At 42.4% G+C, this 22756-nt stretch overlaps 1 protein-coding gene across 8 annotated transcripts in view; it reads left to right on the top strand.

The window, feature by feature from the left end:
- The window catches only part of LOC118359085 (ras-specific guanine nucleotide-releasing factor RalGPS2-like), a 153390-nt gene that overhangs the window by 51623 nt on the left and 79011 nt on the right, over window positions 1–22756 (top strand). For 7 of the 8 annotated variants that reach the window (XM_052480381.1, XM_052480377.1, XM_052480375.1 and 4 more), the window contains exons 3-5: window positions 1056–1173; window positions 1355–1459; window positions 2580–2630. In XM_052480381.1, the coding sequence (XP_052336341.1) occupies window positions 1114–1173; window positions 1355–1459; window positions 2580–2630 (216 nt within the window). In that variant the 5' untranslated portion in view covers window positions 1056–1113. The remainder of the gene's footprint in view (window positions 1–1055; window positions 1174–1354; window positions 1460–2579; window positions 2631–22756) is intronic. The other variant, XM_052480379.1, reaches the window with a different exon arrangement.

The raw sequence follows: 22756 nt of genomic DNA, 5'->3' as shown, positions 1-22756 counted from the left end.
GGTTCAGTTTCCTTATTGTTGAAGCATGCACAGTTACCTGAGATGCAGCAAGGAAGGTCTGCAAATCTCTAGATGTTATCTATGGGTTGGCTTTTACCTGATTTATTGTTTTTGTGGCTCTTGGGGATATTTTGGAAGTGCGTCACTTACTTTTGCACCTGCACTAATGACTTTTAATGTTGTTTTTCTACTACACGCATGATATCCTCTATGGTATTGGTAAATATAAACCTGTTAGGTCAGATCAAAAAGACTAGTTCTGATTAAATTAAGATTTCATGGTGAACACTAGGGGGTTCGCATTCTTTCAAGCAGTACTGTATATTCAATGTTTTGTTTTTGCTCCCGTTTCCTCCAGACACCAGACCTTTCCCCAAAAAGTATACACAGTTTCTCTTTGTCTGATTGTTCTGTGAATGTAGAACTTCACATTTTGAACACTCTGTGTCTCAATTCAGTAAATGCTTTATTGGCGTGGATCGTGGTTGTCATTGTTGCCAAAGCAATGTATATGAAGTATGACCAAAATGAACAATATTTTTGAGCAACAATGTTAATTATTATCACCATTCTTTAAGTTTCATGTGATAAATACCTCCTGATTGAAGCATATTTGGAGTAGTGGATAGAACGTGCTGCTCATCCTCTCTCCCTCACCTCTGCCACTGTCTCTCCTCTCTTGTCTCCTCGCTCTCCTCTCGCTGTCTTTCTCGCTCGCGCGGTGCACACTCGCTTTCATACTTGAGGATTACACTGCCAACTGCGCTGGTTAAACCACAGGTGTGTGTGTGTGTGTGTGTGTGTGTGTGTGTGTGTGTGTGTGTGTGTGTGTGTGTGTGTGTACTTGGCACCTGTATGTGGGGGTGTGTGTGTGTGTGTGTGTACTTGGCACCTGTATGTGGGGCTAGAGCACTGCTGATTTCCCACATCTGAAGTGAATCTCCTACCACTTTCATCCACAAGGGTGCACTGTTGATCCAGGGTTTTGTGAGCATTGGTCTGATAAATGAAATATGGGTTTAAGTCGTTTCTCTCTCGTTTGTGTGTCTGTTCAGAGTGCACACACTGAGGATGAGTAGTGCTGTGCTGCACTGACAGACAGATGGTGTGGGAATGATGGACCTCCCCAATGGCCAATCAAGCGTCACCACCGCTGCTGCCACTGCCTCGGAGGTGAGACACGCCCCTTTCCCCCCCTTAACCTCTCCCATTCGGATGATTTCATTAATGTGTGTCTGTGCAGGGCTAGAGCAAACACTAACATAGAGCGCTATGGGTGTCAATCACCCCCATTTCTTTGAGCTTTGTTTCCCAAGTTCCCTGCCCCAATGTGTGTGTGTGTGTGTGTGTCCAGAAGAGCAGCAGCTCAGAGTCTCTCAGTGAGAAGGGTTCTGAGCTGAAGAAGAGTTTTGATGCTGTCGTCTTCGATGTCCTGAAGGTTACCCCTGAGGAGTATGCAGTAAGTACCCACCCTGGTGTGTGTGTGTGTGTGTGTGTAATGGCGCGTATGTGACATTGAGACACTAGAGAGAGGGGAATGATGCATCTTGGAAAGTCTTTCAGAAAGAGAGGATGAAGTGGGTGAGCGATCCAGGAGGATACACAGGCACAAATGTCCTCCGATATTCTCAATAGAACGAGGCCATTCTAAAAGCTACAGCTGCCAGCCCCTGTTAGATAGATCACCATGGTCCTCCCTAATATCCTAGGCAGTCAGTTTCCATGATGTCAGACAACATAAACCATCTGCCTGCGCATACTAGACCATTACTCTGTGTAGAGTATAAGGAACGGCTGTGATTTACATGCTTTTCCCTGAAAAGCCAAAGGTCCGTATATTATATATAGAAGATTTAGGTCCAACTTCCAACTTGGAAGTTTGTCGTCCAGGCAGTATGGTTAGAGCATTACTGTAGCGCAGTTGTGATTTGTGACGAGATTACCCACAGGGCACATACATCAGTTCAACGTCTAGATTTTGTTGAGTTGTCAACTACTGTGAATTCAATGTGATATCAACCAACCTTTTCACTCTGTCATTGTATTTAGTTTAAACGTTGATTTATTGATTTGTGCAAAGCCAATCAGTTTTCCACATCCTCACATTGATTGTTTGATTGAAATTGCATGGAAACAATGTTGATTCAACCAATTTATGTCCAGTGGCTAGTGCAGCAAGCCTTTAATGCTGACACAGTCCCTCTAAGACGGTTTCATACTCTAGGTTCTCTGTACAATTCTAGTTTGATCCGCCTTCTCACTCTCCCCTGCCTTGCCATACCCAGCTAGACAGACAGAGGGTGGTCTCTACCTTTTTTTATCCCCCTCCAGATTTCTCCTGGTTATTCTGGGACTGTTGAATAAGGTTTTGGAAGCACTGCCTGCAATGATGTCAGGTCAACGCTTCAGTCCAAATCTGTTTCCCTAATTACTGCTCTGATGTCTCGCGCTCTCTCTCTCTCTCTCTCTCTCTCTCTCTCTCTCTCTCTCTCTCTCTCGCACTCTCTCGCTCTCTCTTTCTCCCCCACTTCTCTCTCTTTCTCCCCCACTTCTCTCTCTTTCTCTCCCCTTCTCTCCAGGGTCAGATCACTCTCATGGATGCTCCGGTCTTCAAAGCTATTCAGCCTGAGGTGAGGTACAGGACTGTCTGTCCCCCTGCTTCTCTTCTTACACACCATGATCACGACACACACATACACACACACTCATTCTCACACACACACTCATTCTCACACCCTATAAATGGTCTACGTGAAAGCCAGTGTAAGCATGTGTATCCGTGCGCTGGCTCTCTGTAACCTTGTAAAGTGAGCTGACACCTCAGGGATAACCTGTGTTTAGGGTTGGCCACAGTAGACCACTTAAAGCAGCGTCCGTCAGTCTACATCACACCACCACCATGTGGAATCACTCTGGCTTCTGATTGGTTAGCAGTGTAGTGTAGGCCTATTTGTTCCACCTATGCTCAAATTAGATTTTGGCACTTGTTGCAGTTTAAGTAAGAAATTTGAATAAGAAAGTAAGTACTTTAGTTGAGGATAGGATAATGGTTAAGGTTAGTGGTTAAAATGGATGTGTTATTGCTAGCCTGTAGAGGTGGACAGTTCTCCCTGCCTGAGCCCGCCAATGATTCAGACTCGAATTAAAGGACGTTATACTGTTGTCTCTGGTGCCTTTCCACAGCTCTGCTACCAAGGGATTTATGGAGACTGACAAGTCCTTGTGTTCTGTTCTGACTGACTGACAGACTGATTAGGCATTTGATGATCTCTACTCACATTGAAACCCAGTGTAGCGTTCTGGGCCCTTCACTTTTATGACTGATAGAGGTGAGAAGATCGGATGGGGAAGATGAGAAAAATAGCAAGGATGGCAGGAGAGCAGAATGGACATTAAATAAGGTGAACGATTGGGTGCAGGGACGAGGGGGTTAGTAAAGGTGAGTGGGCTGGAGTGAGGGGGAAGCGGTACCAATGCACCAAGTGTGGAACCAACAGGCTCTTAAACAGCTTCAGCCCCTCAAGCTATACTGCTAATAATTAGTTATTTAAATATTTGACCAATAGCTACCTGGAATATCTGCATTGACCCTTTTTGTCCATAAGAGCTTTCCACACTTGGATTTTGCAATACTTACACATTATTCTTTTAAAAAATTCTTCAAGCTCTGTCAAATTGGTTGTTTATCTTTGCTAGACAACCATTTTCAGGTCTTGTCATAGATTTTCAAGTAGATTTTAGGTCAAAACTGTAACACGGCCACTCAGTAACATTCCCTGTCTTCTTGGTAAGCAACTCCAGTGTAGATTTGGCCTTTTGTTTAATGTTATTGTTCAGCTTAAAGGTGAATTCGTCTCCCAGTGTCTGGTGGAAAGCAGACTAAACCAGGGTTTCCTGTAGAGTTTTGCCTGTACCTTTTCTTGTTTTTTTAACCTTTATTTAACCAGGTAGGCTAGTTGAGAACAAGTTCTCATTTACAACTGCGACCTGGCCAAGATAAAGCATAGCAGTGTGAACAGACAACAACAGAGTTACAAATGGAGTAAACAATAAACAAGTCAATAACACAGTAGAGAAAAAGAGTGTGTATATATATATATATATATATATATATACATTGTGTGCAAAAGGCATGAGGAGGTAGGTGAATAATTACAATTTAGGAGATTAACACTGGAGTGATAAATGGTCAGATGGTCATGTGCAGGTATAGATATTGGTGTGCAAAAGAGAAGAAAAGTAAATAAATAAAAAAGTATGGGGATGAGGTAGGTAAATTGGGTGGGCTATTTACAGATGGACTATGTACAGCTGCAGCGATCGGTTAGCTGCTCAGATAGCAGATGTTTAAAGTTGGTGAGGGAGATCAGTCTCCAACTTCAACGATTTTTGCAATTTGTTCCAGTCACAGGCAGCAGAGAACTGGAAGGAAAGGCGGCCAAATGGGGTGTTGGCTTTAGGGATGATCAGTGAGATACACCTGCTGGAGCGCGTGCTACGGGTGGGTGTTGCCATCGTGACCAGTGAACTGAGATAAGGCGGAGCTTTACCTAGCATGGACTTGTAGATGACCTGGAGCCAGTGGGTCTGGTGACGAATATGTAGCGAGGGCCAGCCGACTAGAGCATACAGGTCGCAGTGATGGGTGCTTTAGTAACAAAACGGATGGCACTGTGATAAACTGCATACAGTTTGCTGAGTAGAGTATTGGAAGCTATTTTGTAGATTACATAGTCGAAGTCGAGGATCGGTAGGATAGTCAGTTTTACTAGGGTAAGTTTGGCGTCATGAGTGAAGGAGGCTTTGTTGCGAAATAGAAAGCCGACTCTAGATTTGATTTTAGATTGGAGATGTTTGATATGAATCTGGAAGGAGAGTTTACAGGCTAGCCAAACACCTAGGTACTTATAGATGTCCACATATTCTAGGTCGGAACCATCCAGGATGGTGATGCTAGTCGGGCGTGAGGGTGCAGGCTGCGGACGATTGAAAAGCATGCATTTGGTTTTACTAGCGTTTAAGAGCAGTTGGAGGCCACTGAAGGAGTGTTGTATGGCATTGAAGCTTGTTTGGAGGTTAGATAGCACAGTGTCCAAGGAAGGGCCAGAAGTATACAGAATGGTGTCGTCTGCGTAGAGGTGGATCAGGGAATCACCCGCAGCAAGAGCAACATCATTGATATATACAGAGAAAAAAGTTGTCCCGAGAATTGAACCCCGTGGCACCCCCATAGACTACCAGAGGACCGGACAACATGCCCTCCGATTTGACACACTGAACTCTGTCTGCAAAGTAGTTGGTGAACCAGGCAAGGCAGTCATTAGAAAAACCGAGGCTACTGAGTCTGCCGATAAGAATATGGTGATTGACAGAGTCGAAAGCCTTGGCCAGGTCAATGAAGATGGCTGTACAGTACTGTCTTTTATCGATGGAGGTTGTGATATCGTTTAGTACCTTGAGCGTGGCTGAGATGCACCCGTGACCGGCTCGGAAACCAGATTGCACAGCGGAGAAAGTACGGTGGGATTCGAGATGGTCAGTAATCTGTTTGTTGACTTGACTTTCGAAGACCTTAGATCAGCAGGGCAGGATGGATATAGGTCTGTAACAGTTTGGGTCCAGGGTGTCTCCCCCTTTGAAGAGGGGGATGACCACGGCAGCTTTCCAATCCTTGGGGATCTCAGACGATATGAGAGGTTGAACAGGCTGGTAATAGGGGTTGCTACAATGGCGGCGGATAGTTTCAGTAATAGAGGGTCCAAATTGTCAAGCCCAGCTGATTTGTACGGGTCCAGGTTTTGCAGCTCTTCCAGAACATCTGCTATCTGGATTTGGGTAAAGGGGGGTGTTGGCCGAGGTTGGAGTAGCCAGGAGGAAAGGCATGGCCAGCCGTGGAGAAATGCTTGTTGAAGTTTTCGATTATCATGGATTTATCGGTGGTGACCGTGTTACCTAGCCTCAGTGCAGTGGGTGGCTGGGAAGAGGTGCTTTTGTTCTCCATGGACTTTAGTGTCCCAGAACTTTTTGGAGTTAGTGCTACAGGATGCAAATTTCTGCTTGAAAAAGCTGGCCTTAGCTTTCCTGACTGACTGCGTGTATTGGTTCCTGACTTCCCTGAACAGTTGCTTATCGCGGGGACAATTCGATGCTATTGCAGTCCGCCACAGGATGTTTTTGTGCTGGTCGAGGGCAGTCAGGTCTGGAGTGAACCAAGGGCTATATCTGTTCTTAGTTATGCATTTTTTTGAACGGAGCATGCTTATCTAAGATGGTGAGGAAGTTACTTTTAACCTCCTGAAACTAGGGGGCACTATTTTATTTTTGGAAAAATAACGTTCCCAAAGTAAACCGCCTATTTCTGCGGACCAGATGCTAGAATATGCATATAATTGACAGCTTATGATAGAAAACACTCTAAAGTTTCCAAAACTGTCAAAATATTGTCTGTGAGTATAACTATAACAGAACTGATATTACAGGTGAAACCCTGAGGAAAATCCAATCAGGAAGTGCCTCTTATTTTGAAACCGTTGTGTTCCTTTTCACCCCTATTGGCCATTGAAAGGGATATCAACCAGATTCCTTTTTCTACGTATTCCCTAAGGTGTCTACAGAATTTTGATGTGGTTTCACGTCTTTATGTTGAATGAGCGTAAACGACTACATTGTGTAAGTGGCCAGCTGAGGGCTCTGAGTGATTCTTGCGTAAAAGACAGAGGTAGTCATTTTTCCACTCGCTCCTACTGAAAAGCCAATTGTCCCGGTTGATATATTATCGAATAGATATTTGAAAAACACCTTGAGGATTGATTATAAAAAACATTTTCCATGTTTCTGTCGATATTATGGATATAATTTGGATTTTCTTCTGGCGTTGTCGTGACCGCTATTTCCGGTAGATTTCTCAACATAATGTGACCAACAAACGGAGGTATTTTGGGTATAAAAATAATCTTTATGGAACAAAAGGAACATTTGCTGTCTAACTGGGAGTCTCGTGAGTGAAAACATCTGAAGATCATCAAAGGTAAACGATTAATTTGATTGCTTTTCTGATTTTCGTGACCAAGCTTCCTGCTGCTAGCTGGACATAATGCTATGCTAGGCTATCGATAAACTTACACAACTGCTTGTCTTGTTTTGGCTGTAAAGCATAATTTCAAAATCTGAGATGACATGGTGATTAACAAAAAGCTAAGCTGTGTTTCACTATATTTCACTTGTGATTTCATGAATATGAATATTTTCTAGTAATATTTTTTGACCGTTGCCCTATGCTAATTAGTGTAGTTGATGACAATTCTCCCGGATCCGGGATGGGTAGTTCCAAGATTAAAGAATGACCAGGCATCCTCAACTGACAGGATGAGGTCAATATCCTTCCAAGGTACCCGGGCCAGGTCGATTAGAAAGGCCTGCTCGCAGAAGTGTTTTATGGAGCGTTTGACAGTGATGAGGGGTGGTCGTTTGACTGCGGACCTGTAGCGGATACAGGCAGTGATCGCTGAGATCCTGATTGAAGACAGCGGAGGTGTATTTGGAGGGCCAGTTGGTCAGGATAACGTCTATGAGGGTGCCCTTGTTTACAGATTTAGGGTTGTACCTGGTGGGTTCCTTGATGATTTGTGTGAGATTTGAGGGCGTCCATCTTAGATTGTAGGACTGCCGGGGTGTTAAGCATGCATATCCCAGTTTAGGTCACCTAACAGAACAAACTCTGAAGCTAGATGGGGGGCGATCAATTCACAAATGTCCAGGGCACAGCTGGGAGCTAAGGGGGGTCGGTAGCAGGTGGCAACAGTGAGAGACTTATTTCTGGAGAGAGTAATTTTCAAAATTAGTAGTTCGAACTGTTTGGGTATGGACCTGGAAAGTATGACATTACTCTACCTACTTACCTTTGCGAGTCATTGGAAAAACTCCCTGGTCTTTGTGGTTGAATCTGTGTTTGAAACCTGCATGTTATGAGGTGTGTCTTACCTTGCTTATTAGATCCTCTTTCTACATTTCTAACAGGTATTTTCATCTGTCACGTGTAACCACTGGCATGTGCAGTGTCGTTTTGACGATGTTTTCCCGCTAATTGCATTGTGACGAACATTCGCACGTAGCCTACTGCCTTGTGTGCGTTGCTACTCTTATAATGTGAATTCATTTGCATATCAACATTTTAAGCTAAACGTTCTCATCTGTTGCATCAGACTCATTGCTTTTTATTTATTTTTTATGTAACTTAGACCTACTAGTTTGATTTTTGAATTTGGAATCTATCTTCCTACAACTGTCCCAGAGTCTGTTTGGAATAGGCTATTTCTTTCTCGACAAGCTGACCAATAGAATAAGTTAACTTTTATACTGTGGGGGATAATAAATTGACATAGGCTGGGGATGTTGCTGTTTGTTACTTGTCTTGTTGGCTGAGGACATCAGAATTTGTTAAGAAGGACCGCACATCATTGCATCCTCGACTTGCACGTTCTGTTAATATGAATGCCCTTAATCTAAATGTGATTTCTGTCATTCTGAGCACCGTGGGTGGACGCCATAATCAGTTGCAGCCAAAGCACATGGGTCTGGTAGATTTCTCAAATGTCTGGAAATTAAAATGTTGCTGGTCAAGTGTCCGGCACCACATTTTCCAAAAGTAAACACTGGTGTGCGTGTGCGCGCGAGAACCATCAATGTCCTAACTTCAGCTGGAGTTACCACTCCTGTCACTCTCCTTCCCCCTCACATCTAGAATGGAAAAAACGTCTGTGTCCACGGTATAGATGTGTGTGTGCATCCTGTTAATTCACTCAGTGGTTCTAATTGAATCTATGCATATGAAAGTAGTGAATAACAAGACTGGAGAGACTTGGAAGGCTGGGACTGTAGTTAGTATTTTATTGTGACTGATGGACGGACAGATGGACAGATCTTCTTCTCCTTATCTTTCAGTATCCTATAAAGTACCTGCTGTTATGGTACTGAAACATGCCTTCTGCTACCGCTCTGGACACTCAACACAGCTGGATCTGACGGTCTCTCCACTTGGGCCAAATCTTAACTGGAGATGCCGAACTTGAATTTTTACAGAACTTTCTCATTGACGTCAATGCACAGTACACAGAAGTCCGAGTTGCTCATGCAGTACAAAGCCCTCAGTCTCTCCAAGCTTGGATTTAATTACTCAACGTTAAAGAGTTTTAATGGTACATGACATAGCACGTTTTATGCAATAATGAAAGCTGATTAATCAGTTTTTCCAAAAGAGAACTAGGCACGTTGAGGTCTGTTTTCCATGACGTGATGTGTTTGAAATCTGAACCAGGCCAGTGATACGGCAGTAGTTTAACTGTAGGGGATTAACTCTGGATCACTTCTCTTCATTAGAGTCCTTCCCCACTGTACCTGTTTTTAACACCACCAGACCCTCATAAAGACGTTTAAAGGAAAAATCCACCCCAAACCAAAAATGTCTATCATTTACAGTGTTGGAGAACAATATTTTTTGTAAACAAGTGTTTAATTTTGGTAAGGTTGGTAGCAACATGTGAAAATCATTGTGGACATCCTTTTGCCTCAAGTCAATTACGAAACCCACAATGCAATACTATCTCTATGGGCTGGCATGCTTGTATACTGTAGCTACACACAGTACCAAAGTCTTATCAGCATGTGAATAGCTAGTTTGCTGTAAAATCTCCTAAACTACACTATCAATTTAGCAGTCTACAATCTCACCATTTTCAATCTGACATGTGTAATGGATGTTTCCGCGATCTGAAAGTCATATTCCGAGTACCTCTAAAAGTCTAAGCCGTTGGGGCGGGGGTTCTACTAAGCTAACGTATGGTATTGTTTTAACATGGTCATACCATGGCTCATTTTAGCTATTTGATTTAGAATTTTACAACCCCTTCAGCTATCAAAATACCAATGTCAATCTGATTTAAAATATAGAATTTGGCCTTTGCTACTATAGTGCATAGAAACACATTGAACAACACATTTATAAATGTCATAAAGGAGAGTAAAAAATGTATCACAAGGTTTTGAATTTTGTCCTATATCTAGGAGATATACACTACCGTTCAAAAGTTTGGGGTCACTTAGAAATGTCCTTATTTTTGGTCCATTTAAAATAACATCAAATTGATCAGAAATACAGTGTAGACATTGTTAATGTTGTAAATTACTATTGTAGCTGGAAACTGCTGATTTTTCATGGAATATCTACATAGGCGTACAGAGGCCCATTATCAGCAACCATCCCTCCTGTGTTCCAATGGCACGATGTGTTAGCTAATCCAAGTGTATCATTTTAAAAGGCTAATTGATCATTAGAAAACCCTTTTGCAATTATGTTAGCACAGCTGGAAACTGTTGTTCTGATTTAAAGAAGCAATAAAACTGGCCTTCTTTAGACTAGCTGAATATCTGGAGCATTAGCATTTGTGGGTTTGATTACAGGCTCAAAATAGCCAGAAACAAAGAACTTTCTTCTGAAACTCGTCAGTCTATTCTTGTTCTGAGAAATGAAGGCTATTCCATGTGAGAAATTGCCAAGAAACTGAAGGTCTCGTACAACTCTGTGTACTACTCCCTTCACAGAACAGTGCAAACTGGTTCTAACCAGAATAGAAAGAGTGGGAGGCCCTGGTGCACAACTGTGCAAGAGGACAAGTACATTTGTGTCATTTATATGGGTTACATTCAGACTAGTCCCGTGATAGTTATGGGGGCCATGGAGAACACGATCTTATTCATGAGTCTCTTTCCCCTTCTACAGAGTTCATATTAGTTTGTAGCCTAAACGGTTCAGACGCTACAGACCGAAGTAGGCACATCAGCGTGAGTCCCGTGGGGTTTGTTGGGGGTCATACAGCAAAACGGAGGACACCATTGTGTACGTGCAGAGTCCGGTCATTCCATAAGGTGGTCATATTAGTTTGTTTGGATGCTACAGAATTTGTGAGAATGTCTCATGGTCTGACAAACGCCTCTGTAGCTCGGCCACCTTCCATCACAGATACAGAAGACCAGCGGTGGAATTGAGATGCAGCCCATGCAAAAAAATGATATCTGAGGTTTTAATGTTTTTAATTTATTATTTTACTCTGACTGAGGATTAATCGCAATGCTATGTGATATCGGTCGAATATCTGCCTGCTTTGATAGGCAATAGCTCCGATACAAATTAAATGACCCGGGGAATCGATAGAACATTGCTCAGAGATACACAAAAACAACATAACATTCAAAATGGGTGAATCTTTCCTTTTAATGTTGATATCTTACGTCTTAATATGAATGAATAAATAACCGTCGTTTTCAGTCCAATTGTTTCCAAGCTGTCCTGGTCCTTGGTTAAAGTTGTAATAATAATTTTACAGCAGCAGGGTTTATGGAAGCAGGCGGCAGAGCCAGCAAGCTGTGAGACCACTGCGTCATGGAAAAGTTGTCATCTGCTTGACTGTAATGAAAAGTCAGCATTAGGCTATATTTGTGTCAGTGGTCTGGTATGTTTAATCTCATGTTATGGAGTAATATTCTCACCGTGCTGTCTAATAACTTCTTAATAACTGTAAATGGCTTTGTGTTATGAGTTATGACCTGAGGCTTTATATTGGTCTTGTCCTTTTTAGAATATGCTTCTCTAACCACCATAAAACACATCGTAACAGTCTTAACACGGTATGTCTGTGTGAGCGAGTTTGTGTGTGCGCCAGAGTCTGAGCGGAGCGTGCCCAATTTGATTGTTGCGCGGAGCGTGATTGTCAAAGGCTGGAGCATCCGCGAAGGCCGGCCCCAGTAGCGCTCACTTCACGAGCTCAGGGCATGCCAGGCCCAGCATGCATTTTTAGTATACTTGTGTTCTGCTATAGCCCTTTGATTTAGCTACTGTCATGGAGTTAACTAAATATTTCCATAAAGAAACTGACCAAGCACACAGGTGAAAAATCAAGAGAGGGAGTGTGGTGATGTAGTGTCCACAACTAAAGAATCATTGTTGAATCTGAAAAGACATGTATCCCGACTGCATGAAGGTGCACTTACTATGTGTACATGCTAGACGAAAGGAACGAGGTGGGTAGATAACTGTGCCATTGTATCAAAGTATTTATAAACTAAATATCTGATCTCTTAAAAGTTGTTCATTTTTGTTCTATTATCTGTACAATAGACCTGGCATATTCTCACTTTCAATGAGCTTTCCATTTTGATTGGGTTATGTTGCCTAACAACCTTTAGGCACACCTATAGAAAAATAAACTCGGCATCTCTGCCCAGCCTGGCAAGAGTGGCCAAAAGGGTGTTTAGCATCCCCAGTGGCTCTGCAAGTGCGGAGAGGATTTTCTCCTCTGCTGGCCTGCTCTCCAGGCAACGTCACATGAACCTGAACCCACACACTGTCCAAGCTCCTGTTTCTAATACGAATTCAACGGCACTAGTAGGGCATTTTTGGTTTAACTTGTTTTTAATTTTAATTCACAGGCTATATGCGCAATTCATACACTAATGATTTAATACAACGAAATGTTCAAATTCTGAGGCGTTAGGTCCCTACCAGTCTGTGTCGCACTCACACGCGCTTCACAATGTATTTATTTGTAGGCTATAGCCTTGAAATAATATAGCAAAAATAATTCATTCTTAGGCTTCCTTTCTGGCTTCTGGCCTATTTAGTGTTTTATATACTGTTTAATATGACTTGTAGCCCATTTGAAATGATGAGCGCTTCTAACATTGACATTTTCATGTTTATTAAAATACGTTTAATTCAAATCATATGGTTTGGTTTCAACACTTCAAAACCAAATGGTTGGTCCAGGTGGAATTGTTGGTTAAATTGTGATTTTTTTCGAGCAGCAGTTATTTTTTCCCTGTGAGCGAGGAGCAGGATTTTTAGCAGAGTGGTTGGAAAGGAAGGCACAGTGTTCCATGAGCGGGATTTCCAAACGCTCAACTCCGCTCACATACTCTGGTGTGCGCGCACATTGACTGCATTGAAGAGCAGACCGCTTGCAGTGCTTTCCTCTAGCCAGCTGTCGGCTATACAGCCAGTTGTACACTCAATTTCAGCCATGTACATTTTCCACTTAAATTAACTTGGCAATTTAGATTTTTTTTTTTTTACAGTTCGCAAGTCAGGAAAAAAATTCAGCCCAGCCCTCTTCTGCTAGAATGAACGATATGCATCTTCTAGCGATATATTGATAGGACAGGCGTCTGTCTGCCTGTCAGTCACAAAGTGAACGATGACAGGGAAACACTTTCTGGTTTGACATTTTTTTCGCTCTCTTCCGGTACCTGGTAGTGTGTTTTCTGTAAGCTGTGTTGGCAGTCAAATGTCTTTACACGGAGGGAGAGAGCATGATGCTCATTCATCGCCTAGGAGTCAATTTGCAGGACCCATATTGTGACAACGGCGGGTCGAAATCCACTTAGTCTGTTGTTTCCTGGCACATATATTTATTTTATTTTCGCGTGTTTCATATACAGCCACGAATTGCTGGCGCATGGACTTACTGTCATTTGATTGATTGAACATCAAGCTAGAGTAGTTTATTAATGGTGTCGAACTGACTGAATAAACCCAATCTCATATTCTTGCGATTCATAAATCATGCAACATAATAATATCTCCATGGTATCGGGACATGGCATCGGGACAAGGAAACTCTGACATCTGCTAATGTAAAAAGGACTTTATAAAAACATTTAATTTGATTATCGATACATTATGAAAACATTTGATGAAGATGGTGAATCCTCTTCACTGCAGGACAATCGTGTAAGTAGGCTGGTGATGCGATAGTTGCACTCTGGTCCAAAATATGATAAAACTGATTGAATTGTTTGAAAAGCTTATGATATTTATATGGTAGTTTAATAGATATTGATATAGGTTTACTGATTTAATCAAGGTCAAATGCCTCTTCAAATCCCATGATTAACACCTGCTTCATTCTTCAATCATACCTGCATTGCAGATAACTGAGAAAATGCCTCTTAAAAGGGTGCTTGAAGCCTGTAGAGTTAAAGATGATTTGAGAATAAATCTGAGGGTCAGCCGTTAAACAAGTATTTGTTTTGTATAAATCAGACTGCAATTCACAAATGGAGTTGCAAACTAACTTCTTTCACTAATTTAACTGATGTCATTCTCTCTTCTCTTAACAAGTATAGACCCAGAACTTAATTGAGCATTCGTTCTGCTTATTTTAGAGACCCATTTTTCCATTTTAAAAAGTGCCCATCACACAATTCGTTTGATTTAAATGTAAGCTTTAATTTATTTCAAGATCATTTTGGCCATTTACTTAATTTAATAAAATAAAATACATAATTTAAAGAAAAAACATTGTGTCAATTCATATCTTGCCATAAAAATAATTTAGTCTCAATATAAGACTAGTTAAATGTAAAAAATAAAAAAGTTGTAATGTTCTCTTATTTCGAAAATGGTATAGATCATATAGGCCTAGATGATTTCCCAAAAAACTAACAATAAAAGGAATTCATACATTTTCAGTAATGTATTTAATTATTTTCAAATTTGTGAGAAACTCAGTATTCAATAATATTGCTGTGTATTTCGCATGGAATCAAGGCATTAAAATTTACCAGAGGTCACCAAAATAGAGCTTGTTCAGCAAAATATTCTTAACCCCGGTTCGGGGAATCCTGGCTGTCTACCTTTTCTATTTGGCTGACTATGCCATGTGCTTGTGGAAAACACTGCGCTTGGCATCAACCTCCTTTCATAGCAGAGTGGTTCAATCAGACATTATTGCTTTTATCAAGAACACAGTGGTCCATTTACAAGAATGTGTGTGTGATTAAGCCAGACATGACCATTTATGATGCAAGAACTGACATGAAGCAGATGGTTTGATTTGAGCCTGAAAGTAAAGTTTCTCCCTAGAGGAGATGGAGTGAAGCCACAGAGTGAAGTGTAAGAGGGGACTGACTGGTTTATCTGTAGTATTGTCCCACTGGGCACAGATTTCAACATTTATTTTATGTTGGTTCAACATAATTCCTTTGAAATTACGTACTAACAACATTGGTTCAACCAGTGTGTCCAGTGAGGTGTCTTCTCTTATAAACTCAACTAAAAAGAAACAACCATGTATTTCAAGGATCATTCGTAAAAATCAAAATAACTTCACAGATCTCCATTGTAAAGGGTTTAAACACGGTTTCCCATGCTTGTTCAATGAACCATAAACAATTAATGAACATGCAGCTCTGGAATGGTCGTTAAGACACTAACAGCTTACAGACGGTAGGCAATTAAGGTCACAGTTATGAAAACGTAGGACACTAAAGAGGCCTTTCTACTGATTCTGAAAAACACCAAAAGAAAGATGCCCAGGGTCCTTGCTCATCTGTGTGAATGTGCCTTAGTCATGCTGCAAGGAGGCATGAGGACTGCAGATGTGGCCAGGGCAATAAATTGCAATGTCCGTACTGTGAGACGCCTAAGACAGCTCTACAGGGAGTCAGGACGGATAGCCGATCGTCCTTGCAGTTGCAGACCACGTGTAACAACACCTGCACAGGATTGGTACATCCGAACATCACACCTGCGGGACAGGTACAGGATGGCAAAAACAACTGCCAGAGTTACACCAGGAATGCACAATCCCTCCATCGGTGCTCAGACTGTCCTCAATAGGCTGAGAGAGGCAGGACTGAAGACTTGTAGGCCTGTTGTAAGGCAGGTCCTCACCAGACCACACAGGCAACAACATCGCCTATGGGCACAAACCCATCATTGCCGGACCAGACAGGACTGGCAAAAAGTGCTCTTCACTGACGAGTCGCGGTTTAGTCTCACCAGGGGTGATGGTCGGATTCGCGTTTATCGTCAAAGGAATGAGCGTTACACTGAGGCCTGTACTCTGGAGCGGGATCGATTTGGAGGTGGAGGGTCAGTCATGGTCTGGTGCGGTGTGTCACCGCATCATCGTACTGAGCTTGTTGTCATTGCAGGCAATCTCAACGCTGTGCGTTACAGGGAAGACATCCTCCTCCCTCATGTGGTACCCTTCCTGCAGGCTCATCCTGACATGACCCTCCTACATGACAATGCCACCAGCCATACTGCTCGTCCTGTGCGTGATTTCCTGCAAGACAGTAATGTCAGTGTTCTGCCATCGCCACCGAAGAGCCCGGATCTCAATACTGTTGTGCACATCTGGGACCTGTTGGATCAGAGGGTGAGGGCTAGGTCCATTCCCCCCAGAAATGTCCGGGAACTTGCAGGTGCCTTGGTGGAAGAGTGGGGTCACATCTCACATCAAGAACGGGCACATCTGGTGCAGTCCATGAGGATTCGATGTACTGCAGTACTTAATGCAGCTGGTGGCCACACCAGAAACGGACACTTACATTTCATTTTGACCCCCCTTTTTTGTTGTTGTTCAGGGACACATTATTCCATTTCTGTTAGTCACATGTCTGTGGAACTTGTTTATGTTCACACAAATATTTACACATGTTAAGTTTGCTGAAAATAAACACAGTTGACAGTGAGAGGATGTTTCTTTTATTCGTTTATTATGTTCCACCTTTCCAATAGAACAGGGAAATCTTCCACTCTATCGATTTCATAATTTGCAACACGTTAAATGTTTCAGCTCACTGTCCTCCACAGGTGCTTTAGGTAGCTGGTAGGCTATTGGCTGTGTAAGATGACAGTGACATCCAGTCCCTCAACAGCTTCTGGACCTGTTTTCTGGGAATTGGAAAACTATATAAAAAAGAGACATATTCATAGAGGGGGAAAGAAGTTGTTGAGCTGCTGAAAATGTGTAACTGAAGCCATGTCTTTCTAGTGAAGTTTACAAGCGCCGTTTTATGAAAAGTTATTTCTATCCCTGACCAGGTCTGGTTCTGGTTAGAGAAGAGTGACGTGGGTCCGATTGGATTCTGGCTAGAAAGACTGTAGATAGCATTTCATCCTGTTGTCTCTGTTCTCCTTTCTCTCTTTATGCTCATCTGTCTGTTTTGGTGCTGAAACATGAGCAGTGCAAGAGAGAACTAGCGTAAAAGAGACATGTTTTTACCCTGTGGTTACATCAACAGCAGGGGAAGTAAATTAGGTTTTGGCGGCCAGAGATTGTTTTTGGCTTGTAGGGAAGTGGCATCAGATAGCTCTAATACATACCGCTGAGTGGTATGCCAGTTCCCTTAGAAGTCTGTACCCACCACACACAGACAGAGACACACTGGAAATAGAAAACACGCTCAACTTCTCCCAAACATGGACCAGGGCACTCATAGTTTAAAGATCACATACAGTACCAGTCAAAAGTTTGGACACTTACTCATTCAAGGGTTATTAATAATAATTGGACTATTTTGTACATTGAAGAATAATAGTGAAGGCATCAAATCTATGAAATAGAAGATATGGAATCATGTAGTAACCAAAAGTGTTTAACAAATTAAAATATATTTGAGATTCTTCAGTAGCCACCATTTTCCTTGATGACAACTTTGCACTCTCTTGGCATTCTCTCAACCAGCTTCACCTGGAATACTTTTCCAACAGTCATGAAGGAGTTCCCACATATGCTGAGCACTTGTTGGCTGATTTTCATTCACTCTGCAGTTCAACTCATCCCAAACCATCTCAATTGGGTTGAGGTCAGGTGATTGTGGAGGCCAGGACATCTGATGCAGCACTCTACTTTTCTTCTTGGTCAAAAAGCCTTGACACAGCCTGGAGGTGTGTTGGGTTATGAAGTTGGTTGAGAGACTGACAAGCATGTGCAAAGCTATCATTAAGGCAAAGGGTGGCTACTTTGAAGAAAATTAACTAAAACTTTTTTGGTTACTACAGTTGAAGTCAGAAGTTTACATGCACTTAGATTGGAGTCATTGTTTTTCAACCACTCCACAAATTTCTTGTTTAACAAACTAGTTTTGACAAGTCGGTTAGGACATCTACTTTGTGCATGATAAGTCATTTTCCCAACAATTATTTACAGACAGATTAATTCACTGTATCACAATTCCAGTGGGTCAGAAGTTTACATACACTAAGTTTACTGTGTCTTTAAACAGCTTGGAAAATTCCAGTAAATTAATCATTTGGAGGTGTACCTGTGTATGTATTTCAAGGCCTACCTTCAAACTCAGTACCTCTTTGCTTGACATCATGAGAAAATCAAAAGAAATCAGCCAAGACCTCAGAAAAAAATTGTAGACCACCACAAGTCTGGTTCATCCTTGGGAGCAATTTCCAAATGCCCGAAGGTACCACGTTCATCTGTACAAACAATATTACGCAAGTGTAATCCCCATGGGAGCACACAGCCGTCATACCGCTCAGGGAAGAGACTCGTTCTGTCTCCTAGAGATTAACATACTTTGGTGCGAACAGCGCAAATCAATCCCAGAACAACAGCAAAGAACCTTGTGAAGATACTGGGGGAAACGGGTACTAATGTGTCTATATCCACAGTAAAACGAGTCCTATATCGACATTACCTGAATGGCCACTCAGCAAGGAAGAAGCCACTGCTCCAAAAGCACCATTAAAAAAGCCAGACTACGGTTTGCAACTGCACATGGGGACAAAGATTGTACTTTTTGGAAAAATGTCCTCTGGTCTGATGAAACAAAAATAGAACTATTTTGGCCATAATGACCATCGTTATGTTTGGAGGAAAAAGCAGGAGGCTTGCAAGCTGAAGAACACCATCCCAACCCGGGAAGCATGGGGTTGGCAGCATCATGTTGTGTGGGTGCTTTGCTGCACGAGGGACTGGTGCACTTCCCAAAATAGATGGCATCATGAGGCAGGAAAATGATGTTGATATCAGTCAAGGTATTGGAGTGGCCATCACAAAGGCCTGACCTCAATCCTATAGAACATTTGTGAGCAGAACTGAAAAAGCGTGTGCAGCAAGGAGGCCTACAAACCTGACTCAGTTACACCAGCTCTGTCAGGAGGAATGGTCCAAAATTCACCCAACTTATTGTGGGAAGCTTGTGGAAGGCGACCCAAAACATTTGACCCAAGTTAAACTATTTAAATGCAGTGCTACCAAATACTAATAGAGTGTATGTAAACTTCTGACCCACTGGGAATGTGATGAAAGAAATCAAAGCTGAAATAAATAACTCTACTATTATTCGGACATTTCACATTCTTAAAATGAAGTGGTGATCCTAACTGACCTGTGAATTTTTACTAGGATTAAATGTCAGGAATTGTAAAAACTGAGTTTAAATGTATTTGTCTAAGGTGTTATGTAAACTTCTGACTTCAACTGTATATATTTTTATGTATACATTTTTTCTTCTTCTGGATTTTGACAATTCTCCCGTGATCCTATTTTCATATCAGGTGACCCCTAGTTTGGGAACCGCTGGTCTACGTGTTTGTGTCTGATCACATCGCTCCTCTCATACCATTTTATGAGCCATGACATTAGCTGTGTGGGAAAGTGAACAAGGATAGGAGTATAACGGACATTATAGGCCTATCGTTTCTGGAAAACCCATCTCCTACACGTCATGTAAAACCAGCCATGTAGGGAATAGGGATGCATACATATTCGCAGGATATGATGAACTAACCACCACCTAACATATAACACTAGCTAACAGGGGGCTGGCGCTAGGGAATGAAGGACTGTCTGAGAGATGCATTTTTACACCAACATTTCATAGGTCTTCCTAGAGGCAGGCGAGGTAATGGTCTGAATGCCAATCAGTCGTCAGTGCAGTAGGTAATGTTTTTGTGGTATTCAGAAGACTGCCACTCAGGCAATTAGGATTGTCTCTTACTGCCTTTCCGTCTCCTGGCATTACAGCACAGGCCTGGATGTAATTTTACCACACACAAGTTACTTTCCATTACGATTGCTGTCAGCCTTACTCAACCTCCCACTCCCCTCCTTTCTCTCTCTCTCCCCCCTCTCCTCGAGCTCCAGCTGATTCTCTCGGTCTGGTCCACAGGGTGTGTGGAGGTCCAGGTTTCCACTGTGTTGACTGAAACGAGGCCCAGAGCAGAGAAGTGGCTGTGGTATCTCACATTAGATCGGCTCTGTTAGTGGTTTGGCTGGAGCTGCTTTAGCTGTGTGTGTGTGAGGACTTCAAAATACATGCTGTGGAATCATCTGTCAGTCAGTCAGGGGTGTGTGTACTGAATTGCTGATTTTAGAACTAGAAAGCGGTGAGGGTAGGACTGGGCTGGGACCAACTACAACCGCCAAGACAACCACTGCATCTCAAATAATCATGTTGACTTTAATGCAAATGTTCGCTCAAATCGCCAGGCAATGTCACAGATTCGACAAAGGCATGGCTCAGACATGACATAAATCAAATGGACCGAGGTGGCAAATGGTGTTACACAGCAGACTGGAGCTGTTTGTTAGGGTAATATCATTGATTGATTCTCTGACTTTGATTCTGGTACTTGATCCTGGCGACCACCCCTATAGGCCAGGACATTGTGGAAACTAGTGAAACGCATCTGTGGTTTGTTTCACCAGGCTGACTGCACTTTACTAGCCCCATTAAAGTTCTCTACTGAACGCTTCTACCTCGTCAAACCTCTCTGCACACACTCACCAGGACCACCTCGTCAAACCTCTCTGCACACAGTCACCAGGACCAGCTCGTCAAACCCAGGCACTAAAGGGCCATCCATGTTGAGCTGTTTTAAAGCTCTGTGTTGTTTTTAATGCCTATAGAGTGAAATGGGATGATAAAGTTATGAAGTCGTAACTGCTTTTGAATTAGCTGTACAACAGTTCCCTGCTGATTTTACACACACCGGTTGTAATTGGGACAGCTTATGAGATCGCATTGTAAGTAGGGCGCTTTCTGTTATGAGGTGTCATTTAGGGTTTCCTTTAGTTCAGATGAGAGGAATGTGTTGTTGGGTTAGTTATAAAGTTTTAGGTAAAGGTTATGAGGGACTGGCAGGTGGCTGGTTGCTGCCTTCTATACTGCTGGTGGATGGAGTGAGTTAAACCCCCACACTGTCAGGTGTTTTGAGACCTAGTGAAATATTTCTATTGAATTGTGCTTATTCAAGGTTTAATAGTGTGTGTGTGTGCAGGGCCTAAAATGAACACCTGCTAAGTGCAGGTAGATTTAGTTATTGGCTATTTCACCAGCCACGTTGGCGGGTGGTCAGGCTCCACTGTGCAAGCATTTCAATCGCATTTGTGAATAAAAATAGTTAAGTATGATCACATTTATAGTAAAAATAAATGCTGTTTTAAAAGTATTTCCCTCGTTTTGTTTTATAGCTGGTAAATTAATTGCATAAAGTCTAAACTACGAATCGTCCGTATATAGCCTATTCCACCTCTCGCTGCAACACTGCTTGGTGGGGGCTGATGTGCACACGTGAAGAGCTGAGTGAAAGATGCATATTTTAAAAGCACTGGCACAGGCATAAAAGTTGGTCAAGTTTACTTGAAACGAAAGTCGACAGAAGTGAGACTTTGTCCTTGTTTCTTGGCTATTTACGTAGTTTCTTTTTTTCTGTTTCAACTAGCAGGGAAGGGAAGACCACTCTTCTCCTAGACATACTCAATCACACAGGCACAGACATGACTCGAGTCCCATTCCCACAGTTACCTCCAGGGGCAGGTGAACATTTTTATCTCGTCAAGACTCTTAAAATGACATTTTAAAAAATACCACATTTAGTTCTTAATAGTAATACAATTATTGTTTTAGAAACATTACCAAGCATGTCTGTTCTTTTTTTTCTTCATGTTTTTGTTGGTGTCATTTTAGCTAAAAAATTATTTTTCCATTTACCTGCAACATTTGCTGGTGGACCAAAAAGTTAAGTGTGTGATAATAAATAACATCTCATATGAGACGTTTTCATTACAATTGTCTTCCCCTGGGATCTACAATAGTCCTTTATTGTATATCCATCTCTCTCCCGCTCGCTCTAACTCAGTCTCCCAATGAAACATCCCAATCTGGGAGCCATTATTAGGAGATGGGGAAGGAGAATGGTGGAGGAGTGGATAACAAGAGTGGGATGGAGGGGATGAGTGACAGCCAGAGGGGAGCGTATGTTTAAGGAAGAGTGAAGGTTAAATAAATGAGTGCTGTAAGAGATGTGACAGCTGGCACTACTGGGCTACTTCATATATATATATATATATACACACACACACACCACACACACACACACACACACACACACACACACACACACACACACACACACACACACGGGGGGTTCTCACTCAGTGGTGTAGAGTGTCTGTCAGGGCAGCAGTTTAACAGTTTACAGAGGCCTGCTAAAAGCTGCTGTCATGAGGCTCTGGACCTCTGCTCTCTCTCTCTCTCTCTTCCTTTCCTCCTCTTTGCTCTCGGTCTCTCTCCTCTCCAACCCACCAAGTGCCGCTCGGCTCCTGTTGTACTCAATACAGGGGCCGCCATCTCTGCTGTCTTAGAACTGATGATGCTGAAGTTTGAAAGCACCCACTCACACACTGTTTTTAATATCTGTGAAATACTTGTTCCCCTCCACACAGAAACACACACAGGGCCATTGCACATGATTTATTTGGCCAGGGTGTGTGTGTAGCTCACTGGGCCAGATTGTTTGGAGCTAGTGGTGAAGGAGGTTGTTGCTTCCAGACAGACAATCAGGCAGCCAGTCTCGGAGGTGGTCATCAAGAGAATAGTTCAGCTGATTAATAGAGAATACAACACGTTTTCCTACTGTTCAATCACTGTGTCCCTTGTCCCCTGGCAAATCTCT

This window comes from Oncorhynchus keta, chromosome 26 (genome assembly GCF_023373465.1).
Source record: "Oncorhynchus keta strain PuntledgeMale-10-30-2019 chromosome 26, Oket_V2, whole genome shotgun sequence".
Classification (NCBI taxonomy): Eukaryota; Metazoa; Chordata; class Actinopteri; order Salmoniformes; family Salmonidae; genus Oncorhynchus; species Oncorhynchus keta.
This window is presented reverse-complemented; position numbering and strand designations above follow the sequence as displayed.